At 35.6% G+C, this 22,478-nt stretch overlaps 1 protein-coding gene across 4 annotated transcripts; it reads right to left on the bottom strand.

Annotated features, from left to right (window-relative positions):
• Nucleotides 1–4,823: 4,823 nt before the first annotated feature.
• Nucleotides 4,824–22,473, bottom strand: Rbpn-5 (Rabaptin-5). Of its 4 annotated transcripts, XM_068777035.1 has the most exons (15): nucleotides 22,268–22,473; nucleotides 21,926–22,036; nucleotides 20,054–20,191; nucleotides 15,730–15,827; nucleotides 12,584–12,670; nucleotides 12,344–12,454; nucleotides 11,759–11,828; nucleotides 10,902–11,017; nucleotides 9,716–9,948; nucleotides 8,597–8,690; nucleotides 7,471–7,646; nucleotides 6,821–6,923; nucleotides 5,679–5,795; nucleotides 5,383–5,493; nucleotides 4,824–5,263 (listed from the first exon to the last, which is right to left on the bottom strand). In XM_068777035.1, the coding sequence occupies exons 1-15, from the start codon at nucleotides 22,308–22,310 to the stop codon at nucleotides 5,105–5,107; spliced, it is 1,767 nt and encodes a 588-aa protein (XP_068633136.1). In that variant the 5' UTR covers nucleotides 22,311–22,473; the 3' UTR covers nucleotides 4,824–5,104. The 4 variants fall into 4 exon arrangements, with proteins under 4 accessions (XP_068633136.1, XP_068633139.1, XP_068633137.1 ...); XM_068777038.1 differs by lacking the exon at nucleotides 5,679–5,795; XM_068777036.1 differs by lacking the exon at nucleotides 12,584–12,670.
• Between the last annotated feature and the right edge of the window lie 5 nt (nucleotides 22,474–22,478).

Here is a 22,478-nt window from a genome sequence, read left to right as displayed (position 1 = left end):
ATCGACTTTACAAATACCCACACAGATATTATAAGCCTTGCGTTAACATCATAAATCTTTTGCTCTATGGTTTATTGGAACATTGGCGTCATAAACCAATTTAAGATAACATAAACAATATTTATCAATATGCCTACTTGAAAATATAAGTTAAATATAATATAAGAAATATTGTAATAAATTCGTTGGGCATAGACTATACATTCTTGTGTTATCAAAATTATTATAAGAAATTTTGTAAAGTATCTATTGTAGGATGTTTATTTAATATTACTGGCTAGATATTTTATAAATATGTGAAATTGAAAAAAAAATTGTCAATATTATTTGGTCATAGATAAAAAATATTCTAATAATTTTTAAGTGTCTCTTGTAATTTTTTTTTTTTGGAAGTGATTTATGTTATGTAGACATCTCACACGACGATGATTATTTGCATCGTGTATTAAAATAACTGACAATGTATAGTTTGTATATCACAAGTATGTTTACAATAGTGAGTATATATTATAATGTAATTTAAACATTTTCAGCATTTTTGTGATAGAAATTAAAAGATGTAGATATTTTGTAATCTATCCTACACTGTTTCCAAATGTTCAATAGTTTTCGAACTTTTGTATATATTGCTATTTCTATAATCACTACACATATCTGTTAAGCCTTTCGAATGGTCAGAAATATTTTAAAGATTTGAATTTGGAAACTTCAAACATTTGCTTAAAACTATATTTCTTCGAAGAAAATCTTGCAATACGGTTCAATATTTTCATTAATCAAGAGATATAGACGTAGAATGATCGTTTTTATCAGATGGACGAATGTAATGACGAATTTTCATAATTTTTTTTCTAAATACAGAGAAGGCACTTAATTTATTTCTAAAAATAGTTTTAACAATATTATTTATAAATAATTTCATAGCTAATCTGACAGAAGTTTGCTTATTTGTACCTAACCCGGCATTTCAACATATGTATATCTGTATTCTATTCCTCGCTTATCCCGGTGTGCCATATTGATTAAGACGATATATAAATTTAACATATCTAAATGAAATAAATATCTCAATAATATTTCATTTAGAATTACCTTAATTTGGCAGTTTGGAAAGAGCTCAATTGACATGTAATTAAATATGGTGCTTTCCATAATAAAAGTATCTGTTACAGTGCGTTTATCCGAGCAGAAGGAAATTATCGAATTATTAACAAGTGTAGATAGGAAAATAATTAATAAAAAAATAAAGTAATTAAGAAAAAAAAGCGGGACGTTAGATGATAAAACAGGTTTGTCAGATGCTTTTTACTCGCCGGTCAAATTTTTGTATGTATGCTAGAACGAATATCCGATCGATGCGTTATGTCGACGCCATTGTATTACGTCATCGTGCACATATGTCAAGAAGAATATAATTATTTTTAAATTGTGAATAGTAAAACTGTTAATCCTAAAGTCATTAAATGTATTTTATGACATATTATTCATCAATTGCAATTAATGAACAGCGTAGTAGATTTAGGTGGACAAAAGGAAAACAGTCTAGTCAATCTCTATATAAATTGCTTTTTTATTCGAATATTCTGGAATTAGCATTCCTAATACGGGTGTGTTCTAAGACTTTTCTCTAACACCGGTGTATTTAGATATATGATATATATAAATATTTGTAAAATACTTTGAAGAGTTGTTTTTGTTATTGCTGCCAAATTAAGGGATATGAAAGTATTTGAGCGAATTTATAAGCTATTCTTTCGAAATAAATTCGATTGTTTGACGTTTACGTATAAAAAAATGGAGGCTCAATACTTAGGATTGGACGAATAATTAGCCTAAAGGTTTGATGTTATATAATCTGTATTAAGTGTTTATGGCACAACAATTTGTTGCAACAATTAAATTTAAAAATTAATTTTAATGTAAATAAGTTATGAACATTGTCTCGATTTTCTTAGAATCTTATTTACAATTGATATGAAATTTTTTCTGTAATTTTTGAACAATGAAAATGTTTATTAAGAATAGGGTGTATTAAATTATTATATTTAACGGTCAAAAATCAAATGGATAGACAAATTAATGTAATTTTTTGTAATTAAAGAAGTGACTAGAGCTTTTTGATTTAAAGTTTTGTTTTCTGGCCAAAAACATTATCAAAATGATCTGGCTCAGGAAGAACCTTCAGAGACAACAATTTAAGATATACAGCTTATCTTCAGAGTCATCGTGCCTTTCAATGTGTACCAAAAATGGTACAAAGAAGCTATTTGTCGAGTTTCTTTAGATTTCACAAGTTTTCTATCTCACAATAATTGTTTGTATTAAGCTTATACGTTGTTGCTAGCGTCCGATGACTAGTCGCGCGAGGAGGTTGGTCCGCGAGTACTTCCAGAGTAAGAATGTGGCAAATGTAGGTATGAAGGGTTGTTTGAGCTATTTAAAAATGTTTATATAATAAACTATATTATAAGGCACTGTTGTTTCATTTTTTATCATCAATTTTGATGTTAGATTTTTGAATGCAAAATATTTTTTTTTTGGTACAGATAATAAAATATTTTGCAGGTTAAACTGAGATCTTCATACTGCGACAAAAATGGTCAACAAAGCACTGCACGTCATTAATGGCATGTCATGGCCACATGCCATATAGTGCAAACCAACGGCGCTTTAAAGAAGTTTAGCTTTGTTAATTATGAAATAATTTCAATATTCGGAATAATATACTTATATAAATTATTTTGTACCATATTTAACTTCAACACAGATTTGTATTAAATAAGAAACTGCCCTACACTGATTACTCACTAAATTATAAAAAATCATCGAGAGATTAATATGTATAGGTGTTTAATTATAAATGTTTTCGTTCAACACAAATATTTTTTTTTCAAATAAAAATAATTTCTGGGAAAAAACACCTTTTAAATTAACGCATTCAGTTTTAAATTTCCTGTTGTGTGTTTGTCTGCTTCAGCCATATGCAGTAGGCATCTCTTGCAACAGTGATGGTGCCCGAGCGGTGAGGTTTAGCTTCCTTCAGTAACTTCACAACGTTAAAGACATCTTAGCGCGCCCCCTAAAGTACGACAAAGAATTCCATACAACAATCCTCCCTCCAGAAGACAAGATGTCTTAGGTAATTTTCCTCCTACGGTACCTATTTCTCATTTATGTCAAACCGTAGACATACCTTAGTAGGGAGGCTACTCAAGAGACTACTGCCTACTAAATGGACATGCATACCTTCTATTGTATTTATTACTATAAAGCGCATTAACTAGTAAAGTTACTATATGATGTTCCAACCTATACCTGTAACTAGTTTATACCAAATGTCACATTTTTTTTTTAGAATTTGACAGTTCAATAAGTTCTGGCTACACATAGCCTGTGGTTAAAATAAACTAACGGTTAGTAATGAAAGTGGTAAAGTTGTACAAACAAAATAACATTCGCTACAATATCTGGCTCTTTATTATTTACAATAAAACGTAATCAATTAACAATAAAGTCGTTCGTCGTAGCGCCATCTTAGCACATCAAGTTATCACAAGTCTTGGCCACCATGCGAACATTGCAATCTCTTCTGTGAATTCTAGAAATGAGGTTCGAATTTCTATATTCCATATTTGAAACTAAAATAAAGGCATATCTTGGGCTGGAGATAGATGTAAAAACATGAACTATATTCTCATCGCTTTGTAGGGAACTATGTTCCCTGCCCGTATCTAAGAACCAATGCAGTGCTTTATAACTAATACAGAGATATTATATACAACTGCTCTGAAGGCCAGGGAGAGCTGCTGAGGGTCTACTAACAAGACATTGGGTAATTCTTCATAAGATTCGTAAATTAGTGTTGCCTTATAAAATATTTCGTCCATGTAAACAAATATAGTAAACTTGTCTCATTACCAACAATTCATAATCATTTAACTAGTGACATGCCCACTGCTGGACATCAGCTTTCCCAAAAAAATTTTAATAGAACCAGTTTGAAGTGATCTTCACCCAGTGTCTACCGACAATCACTGTAGGAATTTAATTTTTCTTATAATCTCATTTAACCCACACATTAGATCACATGATTAAGTGAGAGAGCAAACACTTGACCCTTCACAATAGCGAGCACTACATTTGTTTAAGTGTTCTTAAGTCCCCTTTCTCATCGTCCAAAGCATATTCTTAAATATTACTTGCTTAGAAGTCAAGACTTGGGGAGTTTTGTACTATTCACTCTTTTCATCTCTGCATGGACAGGTTGCAATCACACTTGCGTTCGGAGTAGACGCTCTCTTATGTTCTTCCATATTTTATGCGGTGATGGATACACTGATAACACTTCCAAATAAAAATAGACCTACTTCTGCATTCATAGCATGGACATCTATAAATTTCTATTATATCTGGAAACACTTATTTTCACAAATTCAATATAACTGCAACACTAGCGCCACCATATTTCAATAAGTCAGTGGACCCTCAGCTAAGTGAATCAATTCATTTATCTACTTTAAAATTAACTTTTGACTGCTATCATCTTAACTATAATATTTTACATACATTAGTTAATTTTACGCTACAGTCCTTTGCCCCCTTTGTACACTTGTAATGCCAATAGTACTGGCTTGTTGCATGCAGGACGAAACTGAAGTCGTATACACATCTTTCATGGTCACTCCATATTTCTTTATTCCTCTGATCACATAAACATTAAAAGTGTGAATAAGCATATTTTGTGGGTATGCTGCACCGGCCAATTTGGAATATTTTATTTCATTTAACCAACCGAACGGTATGTTACTTTGCTTGTGGGTGTATTCAATACTTCACACACGGAATACAAGGAACATTGCGGAAACTCTGGCGCTGAAACAATGCACTGTCTGCGACTTTTTATTGCACTAACACTTGTTATCCACAGTTTTCACATTAAAATTTCTTTTCGCATCTGCATAATCATGTTGGAAGACTTTTATCTTGTATCTCGTGGAGTTGAATATCAAAGTAGTGATGTATATCTTCGATCATCTATCAGCAGTGATGTATTTATATATTTAAAGTTCTTCAAAGAGTGTGTGTGTGTGCAAGTGGGCGTGGCTCAATGGGGCGGCTCGGTGCTGAAGTACGGGGCTGCGTGGGGCTGCAGCAGCGTGCGGCACACGCTGCACACGCGGGAAGGCGCTGCCCGCGGTCCACTTGCAACCACGTGCGACACGCACGCGGCGCAGAAGATGCGCCCACAGTGGCGGCAGTGCACCTAACAGAAAGGCAAAGACTTTTTACATTACGCTGACATTTACCATTTTCTAATTCTCATATGGGGTACAACTTGTAGATCAGTACCACTAACAACCTTCAAACGATACAATATAGTACCTTCTTCTTGCTGTTGGGCAGAGCTGTGTGGCAGGAGGGGCACTCGTTGACGTCCTCGTCATGCTGCCACCGCACCTCCGTGTCAGCCTCCCGGATGCGCTGCAGCTGCACCTGGAGTACCCAAGAGCATCTTTTACTCTCTGTTAAATAATTCCTAGTTTCAATGCAAAAAGCATTCAACTATGGAGTCTCTTCAGCCATTCAAACACGGCTGCCTTTTAATCTTCGACATTTGTAACTGGAAGGAAACCTAGGCTGATCAAGTGTTCAAAATTCGATGATGAAAAAAAAAACACCTGCAAGGACTGCGACAGACGGACAAAGTCCTGCTGCACCTTCTCGCTATTGTCCAGCTCTTGCTGCAGGGCGTGCACCCGCCCGCGTACCTCACACACCTCACTCTGCAACCGCTTCTGCAAGTTTCTGTATGGTTAACCTTTGGTATAAAATATAGCTAGTATTTTTGGGTAACCACATTCACCCACCATATTAGCCGGTATACGCCCACTGCAAGGCATAGGTTTCCTCCAAGTACCGCCACCATGAATGGTCTCGCGCTGCCTTCATACAACAACTTCTCGTCTACCATGCCTTCGGTCCACCTCTAGGAGAGGCTTACCCACGCCATGTCTACCAGCTCGTGATTGCCACTCGTAAACTTTTCGGCCTCAAATGCCATTGGTTTTACGAGCTGAACCATGTTCAATTAATTCGAGTTTACTATATATTCAACTGTTTTGGACTGGTCGCACACAAGGTGGACAAACTACCTAAACAAGGTCCTCGGAAGAAGCTGAATGTAGACCTCAAACTCTGGGAGTGACCTAAGTCTAACAGTTGTCATTCTATAGATGAAATGAAGTTTCAATTACAAGAGATTTCATCAGTAATCTATTTAAAATATACAAATTAAATCCGTTTTTATTCTACACATGTTTGATTTGCTTTTGATTGAACACGACAAAGTTATTTGTTTATATTAAATCCACTTTACACTATCCAATCAAAACCTCCTTGACGGCAATAAACTCAATCCATTTTGAACTTTACTGTAATACAAATAACGTTTATTTTATATTGTTTTTTGAACTGTCTTGATAAATCGCATCATAAGTAGAGATAGAGATATGCGTCGAAAACATTCTGACATTTAGAACTCTTTAGGTGTTTAAAGTTATATCTATGACATATAATTAAATGTTTAATGCTGCGTTACTTATAAACGTAAACGTAAATATATATATATATATATATATATATATATATATATATACACATGTATGTATATATATATATATATATATATACACATGTATGTATATGTATATATATATATATATATATATATATACATGTGTGTGTCATCTATAAAGGTAAATATATATTAGCTGTACGTTTTTACATAAATAAAATAAAATAAAGAATGATCCAGACGCACTTTATCCTCTAGCAGCTGCTCGATCATGTCGTTGGAGTGTCGCAGCTTGTCGCCGAGCTCCTGCATCTGCTCGCGTTCTGTCTGCAGCCTGTCCAGCTCCTCCCTGGTAAATCGTGTCCGTTAACTAAGTGTCTCCCACAAATATTACTATCAATCCAATACTACTTATATCAAAATATACTACTATGATCAATAAAGTGAAATTGTCTTTTTAAAATCCTCTGGGGCTTGGAGTGAGTCAAACTAGAAGTGTTTGTTTTAATATACCTTTCTCTGTCGCACACATCTTCCATCGCTCTCACACAAACGATACGTGTGATTGGATGTTGTGTAGGTACTGTGATTGGTTGCACAAATAAAGTCAGTTCAAAGATTCGTTAACGTTGTTTTAAGGTTTAGAATAAATATAGGGTTTAGACAAATACACTTCAGCCTTTTCCCCTAAAAGAATACTACCGGACTTTAGGTAACCTGGGTAGACGTTCATAGACACTTATTCAGGGCACGTTTTTGATTTTTGTTTCTGTCATTTTGGATTTTTGTGGTGTTCTTTGAACATACGCAGGTATAAATGACCTGGGCAAAGGATCTTACTTTGACCAGTTAGCATTTAAGAACAGGCTTGATGATATGATAACGGTGTTACTGACTTAGCGATACGGAGCTGGGCACGTGTGGCTGCCAGCGCAGCCTCCTGCTGGTGGAAGAGCGCGCCGTGCTCGAGCAGTTGCGCGCGAAGCTCGCGTTCTGCCCCCGCCGCTTCCTCGCGGCCCAGCTGGCACACGATCAGCTGTTCACGGAGACGCAGCTGCTGCTCCTGCAATTCCTGGAATGACCGCACACTCAATTACATGTTCGTGTCTACACGTCAATAAGCGTTTATTGTTTAAGACTGGAAAAAGTGACTATAAAAAATCCATCTCAGTTTGAGGGCTCAGTCTGTGTTTGACACTAATCGGTGTAACATGACTCCTAAAGATGCCCCATGGAGGGGTGAAACACGTGTTGAGTAATTTGGCGGTGGCAGTTGTGTGATTCGCATGGTTTGCCGCATACGCATTTGTCAGCGGGCTGGTGGGCGGTGCATTTTATTGCACGACTACCACTGCGTGTGCGGAGGTGCCTAAATATTGGTTTTTTCTTACTCTTAGATTTAAGTTTAAGAATGTTATTATAGGGGATGTTCAATCTGATTGTAATTTCAATCAAATTGGGTTTTTATGTTATTCTTCCTGTGACGTACATAATCGGTCACTTTAAATGATCCTGTGTTGATAAGTATATAAAAAAAATTAATTATATTTGCATATAAACTGACACGTTATACTTCGCATTATATATCGCCATAAATGATGTAGAATAGACTTAATACTAGAAAAACTATAAAGATGCGTTTACATTGGTTGCAAAATATCAGGATGTATCTGTTGAGGTAAAATAACATACAGAGGTCTATCCCAGAAATGATTTAATAGTTATAGCGCGCATATGATTTAGGGTTGTGAGTCTTCTTTGGCTTTCATGTAAATTTTTTCTATTCATCTTACAACTTGATATGTTTTTGAACTAAAAATTAAACCAAAAAGATACAAACGACATTCAACCGAGAAAGAGATAATAATAAGGGTTTTAAAAAAAGCTACATGTAAACACATCTTTACATCATGTCCCTTCCACTTGCTTACAAAAGTACTGTTCAAAGAGAGCTATAATAACGCTGTCAGGAACGGAAGAGGTAGACAGATGTACCCCCCGGACCTGCTCTGTGCCACTAACCTCTACGTTGTCGGGCAGGTCTATAATCTCGTTCTGCATCTCGGCTGCCTTCTTCGTGTACTGCCCCACCAGCATCGCGTTGTCTCGCTCTAACCTGCAAACGAGTTCACGGTGAAGAATTTATACACCAGATATAAATTGGTTTATAATACTGTGATCAAAGTGTAACGTGAATTTGTTTGTTAATGCAAATTCTTTATTTATTATTCCAAATCGAAGGGGATGCCGTTCAAAATAATCCCCGTCTGAAAAAACGCACTTGTTCGAGTTTTTGAAACGGTCGAGATAGTCTTTTTCCGGCATAGCCTTCAAGAGTTTCTTCGATTCTGTTTTTATCTCCGCAATCGCAATAAAACAATGTCCTCGCATTGGCCCTTTTTGTTTTGTTTCAGTTTGCTGAATAGTTGCTGCGGCGTGACATGAGTCGAGTTTTTAACGCTTATTTTCCAAAAAAATTGAGTGATTTTGGCACCAATCGGCTTTTGCCTCTGATAGCACAGGGAAATCGAGGGATATGGGTATTGATAGGTCGGTCTCCTTCCGCCGTGCAATTAAGCGAGGTCGCTCACGAGAATCATTCTCCATGGCTGAAAATTGGTTGATGGTGGAATCAAAGACCACGCCCACAAGAGGTGCAAAGGAGCCCTCATGGGCGTGGTCTTATGAATACATGTTCAATATCTTGGTGGGAGGCCAAAAACAGAAGTGAACTTCAGAAGTAAAATATTTTCTTTGCTCTTCCCGGCGTGGACAGCCGTCGGTGGTGAGACTGCAAATGTGTAAGAAGAAACCCGGGACTCCTCCATAAGGTGATATTGGAAGAACATCGCAGGGGTTTTAGTCGATGCAAGTCCGACAGCCCTTAAGCGAGTATTATATCGCTTACATCTCCAGGTCAGGTTGCGACACTCATCTTAAATGACCTCTGTCGGAGACGGTGGGGGTAAGGCCTGCCGTCAATAGATCCCTGCGATCAAACAGGTATGCTGTTCCCATTAGCTGCGTGCTTTGGGGACAATAACAAGATAGCTATATGTAAAGGAAGGAGTAGCTCTCACAAAAGCGGGTATGCGAAGATAATTCCTCCACGTAAAGTAAATGGTGGGGATGTATACGCACGCGTCAAGCTTGCGCTGCAGAGTCTCGCGCTCGACGGTGAGCGTGGTGACGTGGTGCAGCGCGCGCTGGTCGGCTTCGCGAGCTGCCGCCTCCTTGTCGTGGAGCGTCTGGGCCGCAGCCCGCAGCCGCTGCTCCAGCGCCGCCAGCTGCGCAGCGCCCTCTGCGCGCCACGCCGCGCACGAACGAACCGTCTCGTCGTGGATGGACCGCACGCCCTCTAGTTCCTCCGTCGCCTGCAACCACAAACGTTACTTGCCCTACAGTGTTCTTGAATAGTTTAGTTAAAGGTTTATTATTAGCATAACTTACAATTATTACAGGCAAGACATAATACATGTAAGAGTACCAACAATAGAAAACGTTACTCAAACTTTATTGTTTTAACAGAAATATTTTAACTCAATATTACATCGTAGCTGTAGAACCAAAAACACAACATACAAAAACGATGAAATTTTTCACATTAAAAAATTCGTACAACGTTAAAGTCAAATGTCCTTGTCATAAAGAAAATATTTATAGTAACTTCTGACAAACTGGTGACTATATTTGTAGATAACAAGTAAGACAATTTTGTCTCGATTGTGTAGGTATGTGTATCAAATAAACAAAAATGCGTTGTTTTGAAAACAGTGATATATTTTAAAAACTTTGAACACGATAGGTAGGTAACAATAATCACACACTTAATGTTTTACACCACTAGCCTACCTGAAGACAAAGAAACGACATTTAAAGTTTATTATTTAAATTGTCGATTGCATTCTTTATTCTACAATATTTTAAATTATCACTTTCACATCTCAAACAACAACTGCTTTACCGACCGGCGAGCGCAGTAGACGCCACCACAACACCATTATTAACAGCGCCATCTATTAAGTGACAAGGTTAAACAGCCACCGCTTTACCGACATTATATAAGCGCTGCACAATACAAAATAGAATTATTAAAGAAACTAGTTTTATTACATATGTAATATGTAAGTTATATATAACAATATTATTTTATCGATTAAATTGGATGTCTAGTATATAAAATAAGTTGAAAAAATTACGTATCGTGTTAGGAAAAAAGATCAGAAATACCCAAGTCATATTTTTGACAGTATAAACAGGACGACCATCTCTCTGGCAACGCCACTATGCTGCCAAGAACCTAATACAATCACACGTATATACGCACCAATTTCAGCGCCTGGTCCAACTGTCTCGCTCGCTCGCGCGCAGCATCCGCTCGCCCTTGCTCGCTCACCAGCTGCCGCTCGTAATTTGCGCACATGTCACATCGACGCGTCGCCTCTGCAATCATATCATTTAATTAAATCAAATTATCTATCGTTTAAAAATACCGGAGTCATAGTAAAACTAATAGATGGCGCTGTCTGTCGATTGCCTCGCGATATAGTATGCTGCAGGCACTCATAGCAGCCGCACAGCTAGAATAACTTGGCATTTAACAAAGTAAACTGAGTCAAGTTACGTCCCAAACCCCTCTTGGGGTACCTTTCAAGTCAAGCGAGCGACCTAAGCGATCTAAGAGTCCTGGCGGCCAATCAATCAAATAATTCAGTAGTTTAGTATAAAGAAGGTTTAGATTAAGCGCCATCTGCGCTCTGCCCTCTAGATCCCACAGAAAATGGAAATGCCATTTGGAAACTAGTGTAGTCAAGATAGAAGTGAAGAGAGAATGAATACCATACAAATGCTTCTTCTTCCTGTGGCGCTACAATTCTTTAAGAGTCTTGGCTGCCTCCACTATCCTCTTCCATCTCTCTTTAACCTTCACCATTATTTAACCTACTGATATTCCTGAGATCTTTCTCTACATATTCCTACCACCTCTTCTTGGATCTTCCTCTGGGTCGAAGTTACAATGTCATGTGTATGGCTGGAAAATTACTCATGACGTCGTAACAAGCTTTACAACTTGCCCTGTATATCTGACTATCGCATCTTTGGTATAGTATCACTTAGAATCCGGTGAAGGTCAAAAATTGCACTGGTGTAACAGATGCACTAGAACGGAGATATTCCACTCACCCGTGTCCTGCTTGGCATCACCTCCGGATCCAGTTGCTGCAGGTGACGCGGTGGCTTGGGGCCTCGCCTTCTGCACAATGTATTCATGAATAAATTTCAATAGACCACAAGGTCTTCTGAAGCCAAATTAAAAATATTAGACCAAATCTTTTCAGACCACTGGTTCCCGTACATTGCCAGTGTACTTCCTGTAGCAAAATTTGCATTGGGCAGCCCACATAGCGAGAATGACAGGTGACCAGAGCCTTCAGGTCCTGGAATGAAAACTACGGAGCGGCAAGCTCGGTGTAGCACTTCCATCTATGAGGTAGACAAACGACCTTCAAAAATTCAATGGAAGAATGCAGGAAGCTTCTGGACCTGTTCGAAATCTATGGTGCAGGTCTATGTCTAGAAAAATGATTACCATTATAACAGGGAGATAAGTTACTCTGAAAGTTAAATTAATTTGACATACTTCAGAATTTCACATTATAGAGGGTGATTAAAAACAGATGTGAAAGCTTTAACACTTTTAAAGCCTACAGCTATAGTCAATCAGCCTTTATATAAGGTATAAAGGAGAAGAGATAAAATGAACTGTACCAGAGCCTCCTGAAGTTGGGCGTCCGTCTCCCTCAGCTTGTTCTTGAGTGCTGATATCTCCATTTCCAGCGGCTGCACGATAGAGCTCATCAGCTCGCTGTCCTCTATATTCTGTAAATATAAATTAAAACAAATGGCTGTGTTCATTTAAATTTAAAACATATTCTAGACATTTCTAGATCATTCTCCTTAGCAAACTTCCTAAATATGACAGTTTTGTTAATATAAATAAATGTTCACCTTCTTGGAGGGCTGCTCCGTTTCAGTGTCAGCTCCCAGCTTCCGCGCCAGCGAGCGCACGAAGGTCGCCGGCACCAGCGACATCTCCTGCCACACGCGACACATTGTCTCACCTTCCAATACCATCGTTGCAAACATCCTAACACACGCCTAGAGGTGATCACTTGACTGGCGTTGTATAACAATCACTGCTCGTGAAACGTTTTGATCACATTAACTACTGGTCATATAACAATGATTCATTACAAAAAGTTTAGAAAAAAAAATATTCATTTGAATTTAGAATTAATTTGGAGCATGGGTGTCACAAATAAGAGTCGATACAACACTTAATTTGACATTGCTTTGGAAGATGATAGGTTAAAAAGCAAAAGGCAATGACAGGAACGGGACCTGCACTTTGGCATATTTATACAGGTTTATGGTATAGGGGGAGTCGCGGGTGTTTATGGAGGGGGCCTTGAATTCCCACTAACTTCAGCGACTCTTAGGAGGAACCCGTGACTCGAACTTATGTTGCAGGGGTAGCGTGAACAATGTTTACCCTGAGAAGGACTATCCAAAATATCAGAACGAGGGACTGAGTGTTCCTTAACTTGGCAGAGCGCAGAGAACAACCGGAGAATGACTTTAGTGGGTGGAAATTCTTTGCTCTTTCTTTCTCTAGAGACTAGTGTCTTGAACATCCAGAAGATTTCCCCTCGAAACCAAAAAAGTGGCTTTTGCTGAAAACCACCTCTATCTTGTCATACTCCTCACAAAACATCAGCTTATGATCACCGGATTGATCGTGGAGAAGAACAGAGAAAGAAAAATATGGTATAGTTATAACCATACCCAATTAGAAAGTTGAGTCACAGTGACCAGGAAGGCACATTTTTCTATGAAATTGCTAATTCAGGACTATATGACAGGTTACAGGATATGACCAGGTCGGACAGTTTTAATTGCATTCCTAACTATAACAGGGGTGGCCAAGCTCTTTGATAGGGCCAGCCATTTTTGAAAATTTGAAATTTTTCGCGAACCGCAATTGAATACGCAATTAAAACACGCAAAAGAATGGTTTTTTTTTTGCATAAAAATCATTATTTAAATAAAAGTACAAAATATGTGTATTGAAGTTAGTTATAACGGCACACATATATGACAGCACTCCTAATAATACTTAAGATGCCGGTTAGTTAATTATGATCGGTGTCTGTATTTCGCTAATTTTATGGTGGAATAATAATTATTATTATTCACATCAGTAATTGGTTTTTATTCCCCAGTAGCTGACATAGGTTATACAAATTTATACATTGAAATAACACAATCAATTGGAGTCAAAAATAATCGTTCAATGATTCGCATGTGGCTCGCGGGCCGCAGTTTGACCACCCCTGTCCTGTAATTTGTATGCAAGATGCAGTTGACATTAATTCGCGTTATGTATACGTTCGTAAGTGATACTATCACCAGGTGACCTTTTATAAACTAGACTGTACTTAAACATGTTTTGGAATATATGTCACAGAACTACACATAACATTAGAGATGCAACATGTAATTTTTAACCTGTACTTTCAAATGAGTTTAGTCAAGTACAAAAAAATATATCATCGCTATATTTGGTAGCTACAGCCACTATGGCTATTGGTAAAAACTAAGATAAAGACTTTATTTATCAATTTAATCAAATTATTCGCGAGTTCGATTCTCAAAATTCTATCTTAAATAATTCACATTTGCATTAATTATAAAAGATTGCCAGTGCTCACAAACAAATTTCTAAATGATGGACAGCAGCGTCCTCTGTGTACCACAATACCACACTGCAATCGCCAACCCGACTACCAAGCATGGTGATTATGGTATATCCCCCCATACATATCTTTGGGGGAGGCATATGTCTTGCAGAGGGCGTCTTTGGGTTAAAACGTAGAAGATAATTACATCCCAGCATATATATATGTATGTTAAACCTCTATAAAGCTTCCAATTGTATTGTAATACAATAAAATACCATGTAATGCAGTGTTTTCAAACATGTGCCCTTACACCCTCCTATGTTACCTACATAATCCTATGTCACCTACATAATCCTATGTCACCTACATAATCCTATGTCACCTACATAATCCTATGTCACCTACATAATTCTATGTCACCTACATTTCTATATTAAAGCAAAAGGGTTAAACTCTCGTTAAGTCCACTTTCGAATTGCCCCCTTGTGGTATAAATATTGATGTAACGTCTCTGAATAATCACATAATAAACTTAAAAAGTTTATTTGACAAAAAAAGCATTCGTAATGATGACTGGATCATTTATATTTAAAAAAAATTAGTAGAATTCTCATAGTCAAGTTTATCAAGTTGAAGTTTATATTTGGTTGGGCTCTTTTATCATACTAATGACATATATATGTAATAAAACGAAGGCATTACGTTCAATACATCCTTTGACAGATATATTTAAAAAAAACACACGGACGAAACTTTACATTCTAAAAAACTAAAAATTAAATGAAAGCACCTCACTATATAGTATCACTAAACATTACCATAAACAACAAAATGCACTTTCCTACACCGATATCGCTCTAGTTCCTCTGTTCGCGATAACAGGCGTTTTAATGGCCACAGAACACAACAACCAATAATGTACTCTTTGCAATGAAGATAAGATTCAAATTTGTGTTAAACCATAAATAGAGTGCTTATTTAAACTTGATAACATAAAAGCAAGCTTACATTAACTTAATTTTTAAGTTACAACAGTTTGTATTTAGCCTTTAGTTATAAAAAACGCCTTATACTTTATGCCAGGAATACACAACATTATTTTTGTTTCTCCTCTAAATTTAGATGTAAGTATTAAAGATATATATATACTCTATATTTTCATATTATTTGTTATCTGTGTATGACACTTTAATAATTCTCTATTCTCTACTATAAAAGCAATATTGTAGGATTATTTTTTTAAGTCACAATATAAAATAAAACATATTAATAGAATTTTTTACCAGATTTCGATCAATAACTAACATTATAGGTTTTTGAACGCACTGTCGTTGAGTTTTAAATAGACATTTTCAGATCTCTCTTCTTTATGAATAAAGGACTTAAAACAAGTGAAATTTGAAAGTGACTTACCTGTTGCCGCAGCTGAGTGACCTGCTGCTCCAACTCCAAGTTCTTGGCGCGGAGCCGGCGCACCTCTTCCGTACCGGAAGACGAGGCCTCCACAGTCTCTGTAATAGCAGTAAAGTACTTTAGATACAATATGCCCTTCTCTGTCCGATTTCAAACCGTACCCTGATAATGTCTTCATTCTTCAGGAGTTTGAGATCGATCTGACATAAACCTGATCTCTGGGTGAAGAACAAGAGTTATGTAGAATTCCTAACCACTACAACCCGCTTGGTGATCGTTCTTCGTACCTTTGGACAGTCAGATTTCCTACGGAACATGATGCCCTTCAGTACTGTGCCAAGGTATATCCCGAGAGCCGCTGAACTATCTCTAGCTTCCTCGCTGTGTTGCAGATCACTTTATTCTGCCGTCTTCTTACTTTTAGTGGACTATTCAGGCCCCCACCATCAATGCTCCCTTTTATGACTAAAGGTTTAAACAATGCATACTACCGATAGTTCACATCTAAATTCTCAAAAATTTTGACCACGTTATGCGAAAGAGATCATGCTATGAAAAGACTTATTGTCCAGGGAAGAGGTAATGGATGAAGTTTAAAAAATCTCAGCTTCAAGTCAGGGTCCTTACTAAGTCTTTGCATGTGAAGTACTTTGGTGAAATAGATGTTGAAGAAGTGTCAAAAGAATTGAGTATGTAACAACTTCCATGATATTGCATGCTTCATCAAAAGGACATGTGCTTGTCAATCTATTTAGTATTAGAAGACTGTCTTCTGGAGTTAAAAGTAAAACTCGAGTCCAGACAAGAGACTAAATTTTATTTGCCGACAACCAATCACAATCCCTACTTTACAACCAATAATACGTGTCGTTTGTGTTATACAACGGAAGATGTGTGCAACAGAGTAAGGTATATATAAATAAGAAAGCTCTTAATTTTTAATTTATGCGCATTCTATGCAGGTGGTTGTTGTGGCTACACACTTAAATGCAGCAAATTCGTATACTTGAGCGATCTTTAATAGGAAAAATGTTTATATCACTTCTTCTACTTTTAACACGTTCTCTGCTAATGCGGTCAATACCGTTTACCTTTAGGCCTATTAAAAATAATTAATCTGTTTAAAATTAACTGAACTGTTTTCTTATGTCTATGCTTTTATCTTTTACTCAAATGTTACTCGGTTAAAACAAAAATTTATTGATGGTTTTTTCAATAAATTTCCATAAAAATGGTAACTGTCGTTTTTTTTCTTCTAAGTTCTAAATTTTTCAAAAACCAACTTGATATAGAAACACTGTAGGTCCAAGCGGGTCAAATAATATGAGATTTAGTTTGACAGTACGGCTCAATGCCCTGTGAGAATGCGGTCATCACTGACTGATTGTCTTGAACTAAATGTCCACATGTCAAACGTCATTGACTGACACGGCCTAGACAGGAATCTGCGTTTTTTTCTCAGCATAGAACGTCTTAAATGCAAAAAAAAAGTATAGGAGTGGACTTTAGCAAGATAAAGTACAGACAGAAGCCTAGAGGAGGTATATTTTCAATTAATAATCACCTCTTGTATCCCATAGCGAACAGAAATATGGCAGCATTGTAACCAACAGTTTACCAAGCACAGCACAAACTAAACATAACAACAAATTAAATAAACTTTTTCCTCTACAATCATTGATAACAACCCTCATTCATTAAAACTTTGATAAGAATTAATTACTAATGCATTTTAATGAAATTAATCATCTTCTGTTTGCTTCATTTTAGTTATGTTCAATTACAGTAGTTGGAGTCTTAATAATATGAATGATGCAAATATTAGGCTGGTAACCCAATGGTGGAGGATTAAGACTTGCAATCATAGATACAGGTTCAATTATCAGCATATAATCTTATGTATCATTCACAGTTAATGCATTAACTAAACGTGCACCCTTATAAAGAATGTGTAACCTCCACAATTTATATATTAGTGATATTGATATATTCTCGTGCTCTCTCGTATCTTTAAAAAACAATTTCGTTCGAAATTATTGAGTCCATACAATACAATTTAAACCATAATATAAATATATAAACAAACATAATATAAGTATATAAACCATAATCTTTGATCCCTGTTTAGTAATGTTTTTATTTATTTGTCATTGTTTGACTCTAAATCATTCAACATTTTCAGTAAGATAGTTATAAGGTAACAATTGTAACTAATTTTATATTTCTAAGCTTTAAATTTGTACTTTCTTACTGCCTTTTGTTACTGTTTATATCCAATAAAGTAAATAAATAAAAAAAACTATATAGGATTGCAATTGCTCACATACAAGTAACCAGAGGAGGAGCAGAAGCATCCTCTGTATACCAGCATACTGCGCAGAATGTCAACTCGCATGCTATCCTAGGCAATTATGGTATATCCTTCATAAATATCGTTGAGAAAGGCCTATGCTTTACAGTGGGTGTCTATGGTTTGAAATGACGATGCAAATATCTATAATCTATAATATATATGATATCTGTAACCATTATCATATCAGCCTATATATATCCACTATAAGGCAAAGTCTTCCTCACAAATAATACCATGATGATCAATTGATATAATGTCAGATGTTTGTGTAGATATATTACATAACATATTCGTTTCTTATATAAATATATTCCATTTTTAAAAATTTCATTTACCATCAGACTTTGAAATTTCTTTAAATGTCACATTAAAAATCTTCTGGAAAAGGTGCTCTGATATGTGATTAAAAAAATGTTTAAGACTGTGCAATTGCAATGATTATTAAATTATAATATTACCATATTAAAATAAATTAATATTAATATTAAAGATAATTTTTAAAAATAGATTAGTTAACATCATCAAGGCACAAGTATTTAATATTTATTATAACAGTAATTGTGTGATAATAAATTATTTTATCAGTATCAGGAAACGTAAATTTGGTATTATTAATGGAGTGGAAATGTAATTTTGTAAATAAAGGTGGTATAAGAAGAGACCCGCTAAAAATAGACATCACATATATTCATACCTATACCACATGTGTTTACATATATACATATTGAATAATCATATAATATATTTAATTGATTTACAGTACCCAGCCATAAATATTGCACAACAACAAGGTATTATATATTTATTATGCTTTTTTTTATGACCCCCGCTATTGGGGGCCTCTCGTACCTCTATTTATGGTGGGACAGGGACTTTATTTGCAATTTAATTTTTCACATGATTTTTTATTTTCTCTCTCTTCTTTCATATTTTACTTTCTCTTTCGGTCTATTATCTATCTTTCATGCTACATTTCTATTTTCTTACCCTTTTGCTCTGTTTATCTATCATTCTTTCCTCTTTTCTTATTACATTTTTTCATTTTACATTTTTACTTATTTTCTATAACACATTATATATCACATTTGAGTTTTATTTTATCACATTTTATCCCATTTCTTATTGTATATTTGGATTTTTATTTTTTTGTGTAACGTTTTTAACTATTTTCTTGCAACAAGCGAGGAATTCTTTCCTAGTTTCTTTTTCGCCTATCAGGGAGGCTATTGTCTCCTCCCTGATTTCAACGCCAGACCGGCACTCGAAGCCGTGATTTATTATGCTGGTAGGATCTATAGTATATTTTACTATCTATATATATCATCATTTAAATATATTATAACATTAAACACAAATACAGTACCTGGCTATAAATATTGCACATCAACCTTTGGAAAGAGACAATCGGCTAATTTCGGCTTCATAGAGTATTATCTCTGTCCCACACTACCATGTGACTTTTTATCAGTCGTGTGACAGAGATAACGCTCTACGAAGTCGAAATAAGCCGTTTCTCTCTTTCCAAAGGTTGTCATGTGTAATATTTATCGCCGGGTACTGTATTTGTGTTTAATGTTATCATATATTTAAATGATGATATATATAGATAGTAAAATACAGTATTGACCCTACAAGCAGAATAAATACACAATATCTTGTTGATGGCTCCACCTTTTAAGGTTCAGTGCCTGTATTTAAAGGCTGCAATTCCATTACTAAAAACAATCTTTGTTGTTTTTGGATTCTATATAAAAAAACAATTATTAAGTTCCCAACCATAGAAAAATTCCATATAAAAATTAATAACTAAAACGATATTGATCTCATCACCACTTCAACAATATGATGTCCATTACTGGACATAGGTCTCTCCCATTTATTTCTAATTGGACCGACCGAAATATATCTTTTATAAATATTGTCAATATTTTTTATTTACAATTATATATGTGTTTGTTTGATTGAACTTACCACTAACAAGTAGCTGAAGACTCTGTATCTCGGATTTCTGGTTCTCACTGAGGGTCTGAAGTTGTTGGAGTGCAGCACGCAGCCCCATCACCTCTGATTGCAACTGTTCACGTTCCACCACCATCTTGCGCATGTCATCTGTAACATAAATATCGGTAACATAATTAATTTTTAAATTTAAGGCAGTCTCTCTTAAAAACTCTGCTGCTCACTATACCAGCTCCCCTTTTATTTCCTATTCTGATGCAACAAAAGCATTAAACCTCCTAATTAATGAAGCTTATTGTGCAAATATTATAGAACCATCACCAATAACGGTAGCTTAGTGACTAATAACTTTGAAAGTAAATAGCAGTTTTGATTCCATCCAAATATACAAACGGTTAACGAAAACCTCCTTGACAACCCTGAGGAAAATTACATATCAGTCACAGTCACAAATCCTTATTACTCCTAAAAATTTTCATTTATAGCTTTCCAAGGTTATTTGTAAGATTAAACAAATTCACCATTAAGTCTAGCACATTGGTAGAGCTACCTTCAACTAATTCTATTAGATAACATTTGTACCAAATGTTACCGTCACTCAAATTATGTTTATATTTCAAGGAGATTTTAAACAAAAATAAAAATTAGATTTAAAGATATAAGATCTGACATAACAAGAAAAAAAATGTTAAATAAAATAACAAAACAGGAATAAGGAATTTAAAATTGTAAAGTGAGTGATATTAAAGAACGTGGCAACAGAAGGGAGGTGATGTGTGTAAGGATTGTGAATGAAAGGAAGTGAGACACACAAAAAACAAAAAAAAAAATTGTATTTATAAAACAATACTCAATAAAGGAAAAAGAAACAACAACAAACAAATGGATTTATTGGCAGACCTATATATGTATACTTATATATATACAAATATGTATATATGTTTATATTTAGGATGCCTAATGACAGTTAACTGGCAGCAACCTGGCAATAAGAATTGAACTGAACTCTGAACATTGTGTAACAAAAGACAACTATGTCCTTTATAGTTTCAACCATATAGATCAGTACTGCCGAACTTATATATCTACATATTACTGAAATGTCCCCTGTTTATAATACTGACCTAGTTAGCTATCATATATCATCATTTCAGGAGATGTCATACATTATAATAACATATATTTGTGTTCACCGGTGTAGTTCTTAGTCTAATTGTAATTAGCAATATAATTTTTACATTCCCCCAATAGGAGTCAGTGTACCTATAAGCCCTAGACATTTGAAGCCATACAGACAAGAGTCAAGCATTATTGATAGAAAAGCATTCAGCATTCAAAAATGAAGAAAAGATTTATTAAATTGTTTTTAATAAATGCAACAACTTTTGCACCCACACCAATTTATAATATAAACAGCATTACATAACTAAATCTATGCTACATATATAAATAATTTTAATTCCATTATTTCAAGCCACTATGTAAGTTATCTGTTAACCATAAAAGTATTTTTATAATTAATGGTCAAAGAAATCAAATTTTAAAAATGTCTAATAATGTTGCAGATGGATAAATTAATAATACAATTTGTATATATAACACTATATAATAAATCTTAAATATCGTTTTAAATTTTATGTGTCACTTATTTAACAGGCAACTTTATACTCACATGAGAATAAAAAAATTAAAAAAATAGCAAAATAACTAAGATTTAACAACTTACGAAACATACTGAAACAAACAAACCAATACAAAGCATGCAATTATACTTGTTCATGATGCATCTCACCGCCACCCACAAACAACTGGTGCAATTGTCTTAACATAGCCTCTGGACTGACCTTGCCCATTACGTAGCGTCAATAGACTTAAGCTACCAACCTTCTTTCTGTAAAAAGAGCTCTTTCATTTTCGCTCTCTGGACGTTAAACTCCTCCTCAAGGTCTCGTCGCGCGGTCTCTGGCGACGACGTGCCGCCGCCGCCGTCTTCAACTTGAAACAGAAACACTACTCAGCGGCTGCGGGCACAGGCGCACCACGCTCACCAGAGGGGCAGGTGCGAAAACAAAGCACGGAAGCGGCTTAAACGAAGCATAGCCAAGTGAAACGCCTGTCTAGTAATAATAAAATATAAATATACGCTTTCCTTTCCCTTCTCGTCCAATTTTCAGCTTACAGAGTGCGCTGAACCTGAATTACCAAATGAAAATACCAAAAACACACCTGGGACTGTCGTCTCGCCTGACATCTTCGACTGGTCGTTCATTGCCACCGGCTGTGTACTCGTGGCTAACAAAACTCTAGTATTCTGCTTTTTATCATCCTCCTAGGGTTCACAACACTGAGTCATATCGAAATTAAGCGTAAAATTAGAGAGGAGCCCGAGAAAATTGTTTGACATTTGACATATTTCAAATTCACAGATAGTAATGTA

This window comes from Battus philenor, unplaced genomic scaffold, assembly GCF_028537555.1.
Source record: "Battus philenor isolate CCGP_79_NKW_IND1 unplaced genomic scaffold, ilBatPhil1.0.hap1 SCAF_13, whole genome shotgun sequence".
In the NCBI taxonomy this organism is placed as follows: domain Eukaryota; kingdom Metazoa; phylum Arthropoda; class Insecta; order Lepidoptera; family Papilionidae; genus Battus; species Battus philenor.
The sequence above is the reverse complement of the archived record's forward strand: the minus strand, read 5'-3'. Positions and strand labels throughout refer to the sequence as shown.

Excerpts from the sequence above, each read along its gene's own strand:
- Rbpn-5 (XM_068777035.1), bottom strand. The coding sequence starts at position 22,310 with ATGAACGACCAGTCGAAGATGTCAGGCGAGACGACAGTCCCAG. Across the intron at positions 11,829-12,343 it reads CCCAACTTCAGGAGGCTCTG|AAGGCGAGGCCCCAAGCCAC; the intron begins GTACAGTTCATT and ends TACATTGTGCAG. Across the intron at positions 9,949-10,901 it reads TGGACCAGGCGCTGAAATTG|GCGACGGAGGAACTAGAGGG; the intron begins GTGCGTATATAC and ends TTGTGGTTGCAG.